Source organism: Dromiciops gliroides, chromosome 5 (genome assembly GCF_019393635.1).
Source record: "Dromiciops gliroides isolate mDroGli1 chromosome 5, mDroGli1.pri, whole genome shotgun sequence".
Classification (NCBI taxonomy): domain Eukaryota; kingdom Metazoa; phylum Chordata; class Mammalia; order Microbiotheria; family Microbiotheriidae; genus Dromiciops; species Dromiciops gliroides.
This window is the reverse complement of record NC_057865.1, coordinates 57,129,064-57,147,077: the sequence shown is the minus strand read 5'-3', so window position 1 is coordinate 57,147,077 and position 18,014 is coordinate 57,129,064. Positions and strand designations below refer to the sequence as shown.

Here is an 18,014-nt window from a genome sequence, read left to right as displayed (position 1 = left end):
TCAGAAAAATAAAAAAAAATAAAGATTCAAGACAGAATTATGTTCATTATGTTATATTTACTAAAGAAGAAAAAAAGGAACACACTTTTAGAAAGATTTTGAGCAATACTTGTCCAAACTTTTCAGCCTACATTTAAGAGCCTCCATAATCTGGACTCATATACCCTATAAAACCTTATTCTCTATCCTACTTAACCTCAATGTGATGTCTATTCCAGAAAGGCTGGTGTCCTCATTGGCTTGACCAATATTTCATATTTATTCTTACCTCTATTCCTTTATTCATGCTATTCTCCAATCTCTAGAAATATTGTCCTTCCTGTTTATAATACTTAATCCTCTCCATCCTTCATGGTCCAATTAAAAACTCACAGTTATGTCTACTCAAACTCCTTTCTAGCTCTAAATGAAATAACAAATTCTCCTTCCTCCATGACATCATTCCCAACTAGTCCAGCTCTACTCTGACCTCATTACTGTTTTTTGCCAGTTAATCAAGTACTACCTTCCAATGTCATTTATTTTTGCAAATGTAGACATTTCTTTCTAGTACAGGGGATTATGCTGAGTTTGTATCTCCTGCACATCTTCAAACTATAGGACACATTCCTCCATCATGTGCCCTTTTTTTCCTCCAAACCCAATTTCATCCTACTTGATAATATTCCAAAGTGAATACAATCCGGGCTTTTTTGTTTGTTTTTTTGTTTTTGTTTGTTTGTTGTTATTTTTATTTTGTTTTGTTTTGGGAATAGAACTAAACCGTCATTCAATTTGCTGAATTTGACGGTATTGTTTAGCAAATTTCCTTTAAGTTTTTCTTTCCTTTTTCATACCTTGCAGTTTTTGCTCCTTCTGCTTATCATTGGCTAGAAATGAGGGCTCCTCTCATTGGCTGCAAGGAAATAAACTCTTTATAAAGATGTAATGACCAGATGGGTCTTGAAAGGTGTGATCAGCAATTGGCTCAGTGGCCTATAGTTGGAGTAATGCCAGCTTTTAAATTCAATCCAAATCATCATTTTGATTCTGCTCCCAGAAACAAAGATCAAATTCAAAATCACAGCGTCCAATGGATATACCTAAAAAGAAATCAATGGAAAGGTAGGAAAAAACAAAGAAAATATCTTGAATTAAGATTAATAACCCCCCAAACGAAGGAAATTTATGGGTTAGATGAACTCTAATATCTGAACAAATTTTAAAACTGTCACTTTTTAATAAATGGGAAACTGATTGTAAAAATAATTAGGACTTTTGGGAAAAAAGTTGGGCAGATTGCATGTTTTAATTCAAATACCTTATCCTTACAGAGTTGACTCCAAAATCCATTTTCAAGACCATTGACATGCACTTACCAATTGTGTAGCTTTTATACTTGAAAATATTATGATTTGGTTACTTTATTTAGATACTCACAAATTTTAATATGTTGCAACTAAGACATATACATGAAAGCAGCTTCTAAGAATAAATATAAACATAAAACTAAAATAGGGGGGCAGCTATGTTGTATGGTGGAATAAAGCACCAGCCCTGGATTCAGGAGGACCTGAGTTCAAATCTGGATGCAGACATTTGACGCTTACTGGCTGTGTGACCCTAGGCAAGTCACTTAACCCTCATTTCCCTGGCCAAAAAAAAAAAACAACCCACAACTAAATTAGAATAAAGGTTAAAGATGAGAGGATATGACATACAATTTTAACAGCTCCCTCTTTGCCCATTCAAAAAAGTTTAATGACACTGAAAAAGGGGGAAAGGAAAACAAAAGAAAAGAACCATTGCAAGAAAAAGGCATGATCACTATTACTCTTTTCTAAGGAAGTTTCACTAATATAAATCACCACAACAAGGAAGTAATTGATCTAGAAGCCATCTTAGTTTCCATGGCTGGTAAAGAGATACATTAGTCAATGGCAACAATGGTTTGCAATATGGGATGGGAGACATATGTGCTCTTACCACTTAGATGGGCTGGGACTGTATTACTTTTCTGTTTATCAGTGTGTAGCTTACAGTGTTCTTGGCTTAACAGAAGTTTTAAAAATTCATTTTTAATCTTACAGAAGATGTTTTGTGGAAATAACAAATGAAAACACAATAGGGGTATTAGTATATCACTCCAGTTTTCCATCAATTTGTTCTCTTACATTGTATGGACTGGGGCTATTCTGTTTGCCATCATAATTCTCCTGTCTGTCTTTTGTGTCACATTCTCCATGCATGTCATAAGTGGTAATATGTGGCTACTTACACCTACCATGCATCTTTTCTATTAACCTTTGGGTCACCTAGAATTTTGATTCTTTGGAGATTTTGCATAACCATACTAGAGGAATACTTCTGTTAAAAAAAGGTATCTATTGCTTAAAAGTGATGCTTTGTTCTGTTAAAAAAGTACAGAATTTCCCAGTGCAAGTTAGGCCACTCTTTTTTATTCTTTTAAATTATGGGTCCAGTTCATTGACTATGTACATCATCTATATTATCTGTTACTACTGATAAACAAGTGCTATTGGCTTTTTATCCATGTCAAAATATAAACCATTGGCCTTCATACATTTGTTCTTGTTCTTCCATGTGAATTGCTAGTTCATTTAAAAAAATATTTGTGGATCTCATTTAGGAGCATCTATACTGATCTAGAACCTTCATTAATGAGGACAATGTTAAGAGCCAACCATAAAGGCAATCTGAAAGATCTCATCATCTGTAATGAATTCCTATTCTTTTTCCCCTTGGACTCAGAGCTAGACATCCTCCCAAGAATGATCTACAATATTGGTAATGAAACATTTTCCTATTTTATATATTATGTATGTCATACATACATGCATATATGTAGTGTGTATGTAGTGTGTGTATATATATATATATATATATATATATATACAAAATTGTTTATACACCTATAATCAGTTAATTATACAATTATAGATATGTGAGCTGGTAAAAAAAGTCATTTGTGAAATTCTACATGTTTTTACCTTTTCATATTTTCATTGCAGGAGCCTTTAAGACATGTATAGATTCATCTTTCTTAGAAGTATGTCACATTGAAGAGAGACACAATAGGGAGAAGGTAGAGGTCAATTTAAAAAATACAGCTACCCTACATAATTTCAAAAATAGAAACAAATTTACTAGAGAAAATAATAAAATAAAAAGCAAAAAATTCTCAAAAGAAAATTATTTTATGTAAAAGGAGAAAAATGAATAAATGAGTTAGGAAAAATAAAGCCCCAACATCATTAATGAATGTCTGGGGTTGGGGGTGTGGGGATGGGAATAAAGAATGATTGAGCAAGAGAGATTAAAATAAAGCCATAGAAATGGCAATGAATCTTTCACAAGATTAATCATGTTAAAAAGACTCCAAGGTTCAACCTCATCATCTTGAGTGGAAGTTTAGAGTTTTGAGGGAACAGGAATAAGAATAGCATAGTATAATATGGTATCACTGAGTAAGACTAAGGGAGTGTCCACAAAGATGAAATCATAGATCTACAAATAGTTTATCCAACTTCCCCACCTCTATTTACTTCTTTAAGACATTCCTTTCTCCTATAAAGACTTCCCAAACAGGTATAAGTATCAAGTTCTGTTTTTCTTTCAAGGCCCAGTTCAAGTGTCACTCATTATTAAATCATTTGTTTCTTATTCCCCCAACTGTATAAATGCTTTTTGTCATAACTGGTAAAATACTACATATCTATTCTTTGATATTTATCATATTCTGTTTTCTATTATGTTTATTTAGGATGTTATTATTTAGTGGCATTATTTGCCTATTTTATCTCCTCAATGAGATGAAAAATTGCTTGAAGATAAGAAACATACCATTGGAATCATCTTCATCTTTGACTAGCACAGTTCATCGTACATGATAGATAATCATTAGAAATTTGTTTAAATGACAATAAATTAATGTTCTTTTTATATTCTTTATTAGGTGCTTATAATCACATAATATTCATGAAAGCAAAGGGTGATGTATTTGAGTACAACAAAATTATATTGTAAAAGTGTTTGTAGCACTGTTTAAAATCCTTACACTGTTTGGTTATTAAAACAAAAAAATAAGAGATATGCTAATTTTTTTACAAATGCAAAATAACTTCAAAAGAATATAAATTGGAGCACATGGATCATTATGCATAGACATTCTTCTTACATACTCTCTGAGTAATTACTCATATTTCTGAAAGTAATCTTATTTCACTTAATATAAGGAGTCATGGAATTTTAAAATGTATAATATCACTTTATTGATCACTGTCAGAAGAGTTCACTGTCAGAACTTGGGTCAGAATCCAGTTTTCAGGAGTAGACCCCAATACGTTGTTTCAGCATCCAAAATCCTCTCTAGAGCAAATCTTTTTAAACATTTTCAATAGTGATTCATTTTGCTTAGATCAACCTGCCTCTATCTAAGAAGGATAAAACCCTTGGCCACAACAGGGTCAGTCTCTCTTTTTGCCCTCTCCTGCCACTTGTTCTGAGTTGGTATGTTCCTCCTATTAGAACTACTTAGGTTTGAAGGCCTGAGATCATGAGAAGTTAGGGAGACATGATCAATTCTTTACTGGTATATATGATATTACTTAATAATGAATGTTTGTACATGTATAACTTGTATTGAATTGCATGAGTTCTTAAGGGGGTGGGGAGGGGAGGGAGGGAGGAAGAGAATTAGGAACACAAAGTTTTAAAAATCGATGTGAACATTTCTTTATACATGAATCTTGGGGAAAATTCTAAATGAATGAAATAATTAATAATGAATGAATGAATGATTACTACCAAAATGGGTGCAATAACCATTAATATATAAATCACAAGCAATAATTTTAGAAAACAGTTTAGCACAATAAATTTAAAACACACACACAGAAGAAAAATCCAGGTTAAATAAAGAGTAATCCAATTGTTCTTCTAAATTCAAAATGAATTTAAACTTTTGCTACTAATTAGGAGATGTATGATTAGTTGATGTAAAAGTATAAACATACACATCAATGTGTAAGAGAGAGAGAGAGAGAGAAACTGTGACCCAGTCCTCTAATTCTTTATTTTGTTGTTGTTTTGTTTTTGTGTGAGGCAATTGGGTTAAGTGACTTGCCCAGGGTCACAAAGCTTGTAAGTGTCAAGTGTCTGAGGTCAGATTTGAACCTCAGGTCCTTCTGAATTTAGGGCTGGTACTCTATCACTGCGCCACCTAGCTACCCCTTTTTTTTTCATACATTCTTTTTTTTTTTTTTTTTGGTGAGGCAATTGGGGTTAAGTGACTTGCCCAGGGTCATACAGTTAGTACGTGTTAAGTGCCTGAGGTCATATTTGAACTCAGGTCCTCCTGAATCCAGGGCCAGTGCTCTATCCACTGTGCCACCTAGCTGCCCCCCCCCCAGTCCTCTAATTCTAATACCATCACTTGAAGATTTTAGAGTCACTCTGAGAGGCTGACTCCAAAAATCTTTTTTTTTCTGTGTTTGGTGTATTTTTTCTACTTGGAATCATTCAAAGAAAATCTTCTAATGTATTATAAGAACACCCAAATATATCTAACAGTCTTCAGCACTCAATAAGAAAAATGCAAATTGGATCAATGACAGTACTTTTTCCACCTCCCCAGAAAATGCATAACACCCAACAAGTCAAGCTCATGGATCACTGAGGTTGTCCAGAGGTTGGTTAAAAGGAAATAGTAGGGGTCTCTGCAGGGCAGAAGCTGGAAGGCTGCTGTGTTGCTCAGGAAGTGGACATGAGTGTAGCAGCCCAGTAGGGGAGGGTCACAGCTACTCCATGTTTACAGACCACAGAGAATCAGATTTCAATAAGATTTCTGCTTCCAGGTTAAAGAGCAAGGAGACTTATGGTTCCTTACAGGACAGGAAAGCTGAAAACAAGCCTCTCCTTAAATCTTACCACCTGAGACCCCCTGTAGCTTGGGACAGTGCATCCTGGAAGAAGCACTCCACATTAATAAGGAGGTAAAAGCCAAGAAATAGGCAGGCAAGAGGAGCAGACAGAAAAACCAATGGACCATCAAAAGTTTCATTGTTGGCATGGTAGATCAAAATACGCCCTCAGAAGAAGATAACAAAGTCAAACCTCCTACATCCAAAACTTCCAAGAAAAAAAATGGAAGTGCTCAAAAGGGACTTTGAAGATCAAGTAAGAGAGATGAAAGAAAAATGGAAAGTGAAATGAGAGTGATGAAGGAGGGTCTTGAAAAAAAGTCAACAGCTTGAAAAGCCAAATTGGCCAAATGGAAACAGAGGCAAAGAGGCTCTCTGAAGAAAATCATTGCTTAAGAATTAGGATAGAGTAAATAGAAGCCAATGACTTTATGAATAATTAAGAGACAATAAAGCAAATCCAAATGAATAAAAAAAAAAGAGAGGGCAATATTTCCTTGGAAAAACAGCTGACCTGGAAAATAAATCCAGGAGAGATAATTTGAAAGTCATCGGAATATCTGAAAACCATGATCAAGGAAAGAGCTTAGATATCATATTCCAAGAAATTTTCAGGGGAAATTGCCCTGAAATTCTAAAAGCAGAAGGTAAAATAGAAATTGAAAGAATCCACTGATCATCTCCTGAAAGAGATCCCAAAAGGAAAACTCCCAGGAATATTATAGCCAAATTCCAGAGTTCCTAGGTCTAGGAGAAAATATTGCAAGCTGTCAAAAAGAAATAATTCAAGTACTATGGAACCCCAGTCAGGATAACACAAGATCTAGCAGGTTCTACATTAAAGGACTGGAGGGCATGGAATATGATAATTCTAGAGGGCAAAGGAACGGGGATTACAACCTTAAATCACCTACCAAGCAAAACAGAGTATAGTCTTTCAGGGGGAGAAATGGGACTTTACATGAAAAAGAGGACTTTCAGGTATTTGTGATGAAAAGACCTGAACTGAATAGAAAATTTGAACTTCAAATAAAAGATGCTAGAGAAGCATAAAAAGATAAACAGGAAAAAGAAATCATGAGGGATGTTAAAAGGTTAAACTGTTTACATTTCTACATGGGAAGATGATACTTCTAACTCATAAGAACTTTCTCAGTATTAGAGCAGCTGAAAGGAACAAATTTTGACAGAGTGCAAAGGTGTGAATTGAATATGAAGGGATGATATCTGTAAAGCATTATTTTTTTAAAATTTTCCTTGTTTTTTTTGTGGGGCAGTCAGGTTGGAGTGACATGTCTGGAGCCAGATTTGGGCTTGGGGCCTCTTGGCTCCAAGGCTGGTGCTTTGTCCACTGTATTACCTAGCTGACCCAAGAAGACATCTTTAAAATAAAGTTAAGGGGGGGGGGCAGCAAGATGGCACAGTGGTTAAAGTGCTGGCCGTGGATTCAGGAGTACCTGAGTTCAAATCTGGCCTCAGACACTTGAAACTTACTAGCTGTGTGACCCTGGGCAAGTCACTTAACCCCCATTGCCCTGCCAAAAAAAAAAAAAAAACCAACCCTAAAAACAAACAAACAACAAAATAAAGTTAAGGGGTAAGAGGAATGTACTGTAAGAAAGGGAAAGGAGAGGCAGAATGTGGTAAAGTAGCTCACATAAAAGAAAAAAGAAAAAGGTTATTGAGTGGAGGGGAATATCGGAAGGAATAGGGGAGTGAGTGAGCCTTACTCTCCTCAGAATTGGATCAAAAAGGGAATAACATTCACATTCAAGTGTTTATAGTAATATATGTTTCCCTGCAGGGAAATGGGAGGGGAAGAGGATAAGGGGGAAGACGTGAAGGAAGTGAGGGCAACCTGGGAGAGGGGGCTGTAAAAAGCAAAACAGTTTTGAGGAGGGATAGGGTGAATGAAGACAAAAAATAGAGTAAATATCAAGGGGAGGGAATAGGATGGAAGGTAAAACAGTTAGCAATAGTAATTGTGAAAGAAATGATAAGCAGGATGCTATCATAAGGACTTATGAAAAATGCAATTCTTCTACAGAGAAAGAACTGATGGTATCTGAATACAGATTGAAGTATTATTTTTTGTTAGTTCCTCTTTATAAAGTTATTTTGTCTGTTTTCTTTCACAACCTGACTCATATAGAAATGTTTTACATGACTGCATATGTATAAATTATATTGAATTGCTTGATTTCTTAGGGAAGGGTGGGGAAGGCAGGAGGAAGAAAATTTGCAACACAAAGTTTTAAGAAATCGATATGAAAACATTTGTTGGTTTTTTTACATGGAACTAGGGGAAAATGCTAAAGAAATATTAAAAAAAAAAAACCACCCAACAAATCCAGTAAGTTCCTTTCTTAACAGTCCATCAAAGTCTAATAGTACCATGCTGTAGAAGGCTCTCTTCTTAAAAAGTAAAAATACTTTAAGGATTACTGAACAAAATAATCTTCTTATTAGGCCTGCATGTATAGGTAACTATGTGACTTTGTTCCCCAAGTAAGATGTGCAGGAAAAATACCATCTTTTCCCAAGGAGGTTCAATTAAAAAAACTTTCAAACTCAAAATTGTGCTAAGGAAGAAGGCTTCTGTAGACTCCCTTGAGTAAGCACTACTCAGGAATTTTTCTTCTTTAGCCAGAAAGCTAGATTCTGGGAGGATATTGCCCTCTTTATCAGTCAAACAATCAATATACTCAAAAGTTTGGAGTTTGGAAACAATGCCTATGAATTACTTCCTTAGGACACATGCAAGTACCTAGCACTGACATGTATTAGATCTAACACTTGGCATGTGTTAAGGTCCAAGGTAGTCTCATGACATTTTATATAGCTCATGGAAAAGTGAGTCCTCCAAGCCGACTCCCTACCCTACAAATCTCACTTAATAAATTATTTTGATTTACCTATCAGCACTATTCTCATGGCCATTCCAATACTTGATGGAGAAGTATCTTTGATACAACTGTTAAAGACCAATAATAAGAATCTCACTAAACTGATTAGGGAACAGACCAAATAAATCATAGATATGAGTAAAAAGCTTTCTGTAATATGTTTTAATAATTTTATTTATTTTAGAATTAAAGATTGAATTGATTCAATGTAATTTTTTTTCATACAGAGAAAGTGATCCTAGAGTAAAGGATATGAAACTTCCAGATAAGGTTGGCAAGATTGGTTAAGCAAATCAAAATGTTTGTAGCTGGAAGAGTATAATCTCAATTTAAATAAACATACAATAAATAAATGTACAGTTTACTTCATATAATAAAAAGTGTTTTGAAAACTGGTTATAGAACAAATCTTGGTAAAGTGAACATTTTCTATTGATTTTAAGTATGCATATGAAGATATGCTTCCAGAATTTTTTTATGCCAAATCATCAGTGGAGAATGAAGAAATGCAACCATGAATTATTTGATGTTGCCTGGCTACAGTTAGATGTGAACAGTCAAAACTTGCATTTTCTGTGAGTGAAAAAACACATAAGGGGGGAAAAGGAACCCTTATAGTAGCTTCCTATTCTTGAAATTTTAATTCCACTTTAATTCTATATATATATATATATATATATATATATATATAGTTATATATATATATATATATATATATATAGTTATATATATATATAGTTATATATATATAGTTATATATATAGTTATAGTTATATAGTTATAGTTATATAGTTATAGTTATATATATATAGTTATATAATTCAGTATATATAGAAAAAATATATATCAATTATATATAATATATAAATAGAAAATATATAATGATATATATGACATTATATATGTATATATGTATGCATATATATATGTATGTATGTATGCGTTTATATGTATACAAAGCTTCTGATGTTATTTACAAGTCACTGTGTTAGGACTTGAAGATAGAAAGATAAAATTAAAACAATTCCTGTCTTCAAGACATTTTAATTCTACTAGTAGAAATGGTATTTATATAGAGGAATGGTCACTAATGGCTTCAAAGTAAAAGGTCTTAGATTGAGATCCTCCTTCTTATTCAACCTCTATTATCCTGGACAAGATGTTTACCTTCTCTGGCCTTGAATTTCCATTTAGTTGAAATAAAGATGTTGGAATAAATGACCTAAGTCCTTTCCAGTTTTTACTTTGTGAACCTAACTACAGAGTAATTTCTGGGACAACAGAAATGGGAATCCTTTCTGGAGACAGAATGAAAAGGTTATGAACAGGGAATCAAATATAGCATCATGGAAAAGGCATGTGAAAAAAACCTCATGCTAATTGCCTTCTGTGCTTAATGATCTTTATATCATCAAGAGAGGTATCACCTCTGACTATTTCTGTTCCTTTTATTCCCAATACTTCTAAAACAGGTGCAGTTATTTTTCATTCATTTAATGATTTAAGGAGGGTGGACTTGCATCTACTGGATTGTTGATCAGGCAAATATGAAATAACGAAATTTTATTTGTGTGTGTATGTACTCTTGGTTTATAAAGAGTTAGCAATTGCAATTCTGAAAATTTGATACATTTAAAAATAAATTAATTCTAAACATCTGCATATCTCAAATGTTTGCCACATTCACCATCATTTATATGGCACTTCTACAGTACATTCAAGAGAAGCATGAAGATATTTATCAGAAAGATGGGGCAAGCACAGATTTTCAGCTTTATGGTGTCCTTTCTCTATTCACATTTCTTCCTTTATTCCCTGACTTTAAACAAAGCTATTATGTGGTCTGACTATACATAATTATGCATGGAGGGTAGTAAATATGGCCCTACCAGCAACAGAGTGAGCTATAAAAGTAACTGGTTGAAACCAGAGCTTTTTTGCCCAGAATGCCTTAGGGAAGCTAATCTTCCTGATAAGTCAGGAGGCCAAGGCTACTGCCTCTTTCTTTGAATACAGAAGTGTGTCAGGATTATGTTTGCCATCATCTTAAAGATCAAACCTTGGAGTGAAAGCAAAAAGGAATCACTGAGAATGAAATTCATCAGTCACTTAAGTATTTACCAAGGCCCCTATGAGTGCACAGCCCAATTCTATTGGCTCTAAATATATTTTTAAAGTTATGACTTTCCAAGCTTCTCTCTTCTCTTTTCTTGAATTTAGAGGGGGAAAAGCAATGGCAGCATTACAAGTTGAATGAAAGCATTTCATTCTCATGTACACAACTTGCCAAAAAAATGAATCCGGAATGTGTTTTAGAGAGCTGTAAGTTGTGTGTTGTGATTTGATTTTTGTTTGACCAACACTTTAAGATAAAAACTAGGGGCAGCTAGGTGGCACAGTGGATAGAGCATCGGCCCTGGATTCAGGAGGACCTGAGTTCAAATCAGACCTCGACACTTAACACTTACTAGCTGTATGACCCTGGGCAAGTCACTTAACCCCAATTGCCTCACAAAAAAAAAAAAAAGGAAAAGATAAAAACTAGGTTCCTATAAGGCATACTTTACTTATCTTGGCTATGTTAAAGAGGACCCTAACAACAAAAATTGTCATCAAATAATAGGCCAAAGCTTCCATTCTAAAGCTAAAGCCCCCAAATTTAAATGTGGGGAATACTTCCAATTTACTCATCAGCAATCACTGATTTAGTTCCCCTAAATTGCGATTGAGGAGTATTTAGAGAATCTTGGTCTCTTTATGAAGGACGTTATAAAATGTGTGGGTGCTATCAAGTTAAATTCCATTACCAGACCTAAATAGGAAAATGGGCAATCAATTGAAATCTCCAAAAATAAAATAAAAATTCTAAGGAGATAAATTTGTAGGAATAAATTATAAATCTATACCAATTTTGGCATTTAGATTTTTTCAAGAATATTGTATGAACAAAGGATGAGGGTACTTGGTTTTACTTATATTTGTTTCCTAGAGTTTTATTTAACCCTCAGACCAATATTCATCAGCAGTGCTAGATAACTGCTAGAAAAGTTACTGCAGTAATGTGGTTCATTCATACAAGTATGAAGGGTCCAGGTCCTAGTTTGGTGTAGTTGACAGAAAGCCAGCCTTGGAGTCAGGAAACTTCATGGTTGCCTGCCTCTAAGTAGGTCACTGAATCGCTCGGTACACACAAGCAGTTCTCTAAGAATATCACTTGGAGAAAAGAAAGGGAATTTCATGCTGTGATTTCCCTTCACCAATGGAATCACAGACCCAGTCCAAAAGGAAAAGATTATTCTGATGATATTCCAGGGCAAATCTCACTTTCACACACCACACCACATGTGTGCACACACACAAGCACAAAAGCACACAGGGAGGAAGGGAGAGGGAAAGGGAAAGGGAGAGAGGGAAAGGGAGAGAGGGAGGGAGAGAGGGAAAGAGAGAGATTTTATCAAGGAAAGTGATATCCACTGCAATCTGGAATCAAGCTTCTTTTAATAAGGGACATTAAGGGACATAGCAATGTACTTAACTTAGAGGAAGGTGACTGGAATAGTAAGGGATCAGAAATCCAGTAATATCATATACAGTTCTGGATTTGGATTTGAGGAGAAAAATCTTAGGGGAAGGATGAGAAGAATCACTTCGAATCATAGATTTAAATGTTATAGATCAACACATCATTCTCCTCATTTTACATGCAAAGAAACTGAGGCTCAGAGATATGAAATGAATTGTCCGTGGATATACATAAGGTAAGTTATAAGGGAGAGCTAAGTTTCAAATTCAGTTCCTTTGATTCCAAACCTAATACTCTTTCCACTGCACAAGATAGTAAATAGTCTTCAAATATTTACTTGATAGGCAAAAATTACAGGGAGATGGAATTGGCTTTATATAAGAAACAAATTCTCAATAATTTGAGTTTTTCATTATTAAGAAGCTTCTTCTTAAAGAATTTACTTTCTTCCATATTAGAAGTCTTTGCTTTTTTTTTGGTCAGGAATGATGGAATGGAAACATAAACATAGGGTGGCAGTTTGGATTAGAAGATCTCTAAAGATATTTCCACCTCTAAGAAACTTTTATTTTATTATTCTAATGGCTAAAACTCTATATCCGTGTATAAATCCAATGCTTAGCTTCTTCCAACAATAGTGTTTTTCCCTCAAAGTTTTTTTTCTTATTTAAATTTTTTAAAGTCTACTCAAGGCTGGGTACCAGGAAGCAGCCTTGAGTGGTGGCGGTCCAGGTGGGAGAGGGGCACAGGTTTGCCAGAGCTATCAATCCAGTAAAACAAAAATGTTGTTTTCTGGTTGAAGATCAAATAGGTCTGGGGTTATTTTAAAACCAGATCACAGTCCAGGCAAGTGCAGAATGTGCCTCTCCTTAAACTGTTACCACCTGGGACCCCCTGAAGCATGGGACAGTAAAGCCAGGAAGCAGTGCCCCACTTTAAGAAGGAATTAAAAGTCAAGTAAAAGACTTTCGAGATGAGTAGACTGAGCAAGATGTGGACCATAGAAAGCTTCTTTTGTGACTTGGAAGATTGAGGTGCACCCTCAGAAAAGGATACCAACTTCAAGCCTCCTACATCCAAAGCTTCCAAGAAAAATATGAAGTGGGCTCAGTCCATAGAGGCACTGAAAAAGGACATTGAAGATAAAATAAGAGAAGTAGAGGAAAAAATGAGAGTGATTCAGGAAGTCATGAGAAAGAAGTCAATAGCTTGAGAAGCCAAATGGAGAAGGTTTCTGAAGAAAATAACTGCCTAAGAATTAGGATTGAACAAAAAAGCTACTCAAGCAATCTACTAGTCTATCTTTTACCCTCTTTTTCCCCCAAAATGAATAGCATTCCTAAAAATAGAACAGTAACTAACTGAATGGTTTGGGGTGACATCACTATTACTCCATGAAAAGGTAATTCCCTTTAGTCTTCCAGTACTAGAACAGAACCAACTATATATATTCTAAAAATCTCTATAGTGTATGACTAGAACAAATTCACTCAGCTGGACAAGGACTACCAGTGATTATTTTGGAGACCTAATGAAAAAGCTTTTGAGCTTCAATCACTCTGTTACAGCCTGAAATAATGAATCCCATGGGGTTGAAAACAGCTGATCCTTCCCAGTGAAGCCTGGCCTATTAACATTTAAGATGCCTGACCTACTTTCTAACATAATCTTCCAAAGTAAAATGAAAGCCATTCAAAATCCACTCAATAAAATCACAGAAAACAGCCTACTTTTTAAGGTGACCCACATAACCCATTTCTTTAGAAAAATACAGACCCATTTCTTGGATTATAATATGAGTAATAACCACTCACATTTCTATAATACTTTAAGATTTTTAAAAGGTGCTTCACTTACAAAATTCATGCAAGCTATGATAGTACAAGTATCATGATTTCCATTATACAGATGATACAGTTTAGGCTCTGATAGGTTCAGTGACTTATTATATTTATTGTAATGCTTGCATTTGAACTCTAGCAACTTCTGACTTCTACTATATCATGTTGCCACTTGTGTATTGATAAAAATAACAAAACTTCAGTAAATAATATGTTATTGTTCAGTCATTTTCAGTCATGTCTGATTCTTTGTGACCCCATTTGGGGCAAAGATACTGGAGTGGTTTGCATTTCTTCCTTCAGATCATTTAACAAATGAGAAAACTGAGGCGAACAGAGTTAAGTGACTTGCCCAAGGTCACACAGCTAGTAAGTATCTGAGGCTGAATTTGAACTCAGGAAGATGAGTCTTCTTGGCAGCAGGTCTGGCATTCTATCCACTGTACCACCTAACTGCCCCCCATATATATATATATATATATATATATATACACACACACACACACACACACACACACACACACACACACTCACACACATGTGTATAAATTAATTTGTATTGGCCTTATGATTTCATTGGTGAATGAATGACAAAGAATTTGTTAACCTTATTAAAATACCCCAGGGTTCTACGGATAAAAAACAGTGCCTGGCACAGAGTAAGCACTTACTAAATACTTGCTTTATGAAGCTATCAAAATATACAAAAAGGACAATTTCTTCCCTATGAGAGCTCATATTCTTTTTATTTATTTATTTTTGCAGGACAATGAGGGTAAAGTGACTTTCCCAGGGTCACACAGCTACTACATATCAAGTGTCTTGAGGCCACATTTGAACTCAGGTCCTCCTGAATCCAGGGCCAGTGCTTTATACACTATGCCACCTAGCTGCCCTCAAGAGAGCTCATATTCTAATAGTAGAGGATGAGAAATAAAGGGAAGCAGGAGGGTTCAGGCCCCTCAGGAAGGATTGGGAAATGGCCTGGGTTGGGTGGGGGGGTGGGTGTTATGATTCATTTGGAGGCTTTTGTAATGATACAAATAAGCTATAAGAAGGACATGAAAGCTCAAGAAAAAGGTAAATTCTGCAGGTCTTTTTGAACAGCATGAGTGATAAGAGACTGAGAAAATGAAAGATTCCTCTCAAGTACCAGAACTGAGTAACTCAGAAAATGATTTTTACCCATATATAAGTAGAAATATCAGCAGGAAGAAGAGGATTTGTGGCTAAGATAATAAATTTCATTTTCAATATAGTAAATTTTAAAGGGTCAGTAGGACAAAAAGGGTGAGATATTCAAAAGGCAGTTGAAAAAGTAAATCTGGTCTTCAGCAGAAAGATAAGGTCTGGAGATTAAGATTTGGGAGCATCCACATAAAGGTGTTAGTTGAAAGTATGGGAGTTGAGGAGGTTGGACAGAAAGAAACTTGTGAGATGAAACGAGAACTGAGGATATGGGCTCCATTTTCTTACCTGTATTTAAAGAGTTGTCTAACAAAGACTTCTGTTTGTTTTGTTTTTGTTGAAGGTTTTTGGAGGCTGTAGGAAGGAGAGTATACCTGTGATTTTAGAAATCCCATCCACCAATGCTGATTAGTAATTATACTATGGTATTATTATCGTATGATCAGTAAGTATATTATAATATTATTATCCAGAAAGAGACTGGACTAGGAATTAGTGTAGGGGGAAATGAAGATACTCCCTCTGATGTTTCAAGCTGGACTGAAACTAGCAGGTTTAGAGAGTTGCTTGAGGCAGTGACATTTAAGTGAGACTTTATGCCTATCTTCATAAACTCAGGAAATCTCAAAGACCTCAGCCCTGTTTTTCCTAACTCTGAACCCAACTCTCCACTAATTTACACTTCCTCCAAAAATTATTTGCACTTAAATTGCTCTTTGTGTAAATTGACTGTCATCTCAGACAATTTATACTTAAGGTTCTTAATAATGCTTTCAGGACTCTAGGATGCCTTTTCAGCCTAGATTAATGTGATTAAATCATAGCTATATGAAAGACTTGCAATCATACATTCTAGGATCCAGCTAAATCAGATTGATCACCACTTTTTAAAACCACATCATCTTTTCTAGTCTATATATATATATATATATATATATATATATATATATATATATGCTCTGACTGTTCGCTACACTTAGAATGCCTCCCATTTCCCATTCCTATATCTATTTTCTAACATTATTTTATTTGGTTCTGAACTTAAGAGTGTGCTATGTAGCTCTTTTTGTGGTGGCTAAGAATTGGAAATCAAAGGAAAGCTTACTGATTAAGGAATGGCTAAATAAGCAGGGGTATATAATTGGGATGGAATATTATTGTGTTATAAGAAATGACAAACAGGACGATTTCAGAAAAACCTGGAAAGACTTACATGAATTAATGTATAGTGAAGTGAGCAGAACCAGGAGAATGTTGTACACAGTGACAGCAATATTGTTTGATGAAGAACTGTGAATGACTTAACTATTCTCAGCAATACAATGATCCAAGACAATCCCAAAGGACTCATGACAAACCAAACCATCCACCTCCAAAGAAAGAACGGATATTAATTGAACATAGGGTGAAGCATACCCTTTCCCACTTTCTTTCATTTTTTCATTCAAGTTTTCATATATAAAATTACTAATATGGTAATGTTTTACATAACTGCACATGTATAACCTATATAAGATTGCTTGTTGCCTCAGGGAGGGGGTAGGGGAGGAAGGGAGAGAATTTACAATTTAAAACTTTAAATAAAAATTTTTATTATTTTTTTTAAAATGTGCTATGCTCCATTCTGGAATATGAAACCAAAAGTGAAAGGGTCTCTGCCTTCAAGGAGTTTACATTTTAAAAATATTAAAACAGGGGGCAGCTAGATGGCACAGCAGATAAAGCACTGGCCCTGGATTCAGGAAAACCTGAGTTCAAATCCGACCTCAGACACTTGACACTTGCTAGCTGTGTGACCCTCGGCAAGTCACTTAACTCATTGCCATGCAAAATAAAATAAAATAAAATAAAATAAAATAAAATAAAATACTAAAATAACACTTGTTTAAAACTATCCTACAATTTGGAATTTCCACTGAGTCAGAATGGCATCAAGGAGTCTAAGCCAAAGGGATTGAAAGTACAAGCATTAAAATAATGATCACTGAGACAAAGTGAGCATACCATTAGATTTATATTACCAATTCCTGCAACATTTCCACCATAGTATTATCTGGTACTCGATATTAGACATAAAAATCTCAGAGAACTGAGGGCAGCTAGGTGGCGCAGTGGATAAAGCACTGGCCCTGGATTCAGGAGGACCTGAATTCAAATCCAGCCTCAAACACTACTTGACACTTACTAGCTGTGTGACCTTGGGCAAGTCACAACCCTCACTGCCCTGCAAAAAAAAAACAAAGTCTCAGAGAACTGAACTATTTGAGAAGATCAAATGCTTCTTCAATAGAAATGCGCCACTGAAATGGTGGAATTGGAATTCCAGTGCTCTTGAGCCCTTGCCAATGAGTAAGTAATCTGAGGAAAATATAATCCTTATCTATGGTAAGGCTATGTTTAAAGAGATAAGGGCTAGATTCCCCAACTTCTCTAAATTATTTTCACTGCTTTTCTTCTTTTGGGAAAGTCTAGATTTTATATAGATCAGGTAAAGACCATTAAGCATAATAAGTTGGCTTCTTGTTCAACTCTTCCATTTACCGAGTGTGTCTCAATTTAATTATTTATGGAATGAAGCTTTTGACTATTCAGTTTGATTGGACAGCCATGTATTAAGTACTTATTCTGTGCAATG

The 18,014-nt window shown here is 35.0% G+C and overlaps 1 protein-coding gene across 1 annotated transcript in view; it reads right to left on the bottom strand.

Annotated features, from left to right (window-relative positions):
• The window catches only part of MALRD1 (MAM and LDL receptor class A domain containing 1), a 910,872-nt gene that overhangs the window by 496,553 nt on the left and 396,305 nt on the right, over positions 1-18,014 (bottom strand). Inside the window, 3 exon segments of the mRNA XM_043967510.1 lie at positions 837-871; positions 874-900; positions 903-1,082. Of these exon segments, the coding sequence (XP_043823445.1) occupies positions 837-871; positions 874-900; positions 903-1,082 (242 nt within the window).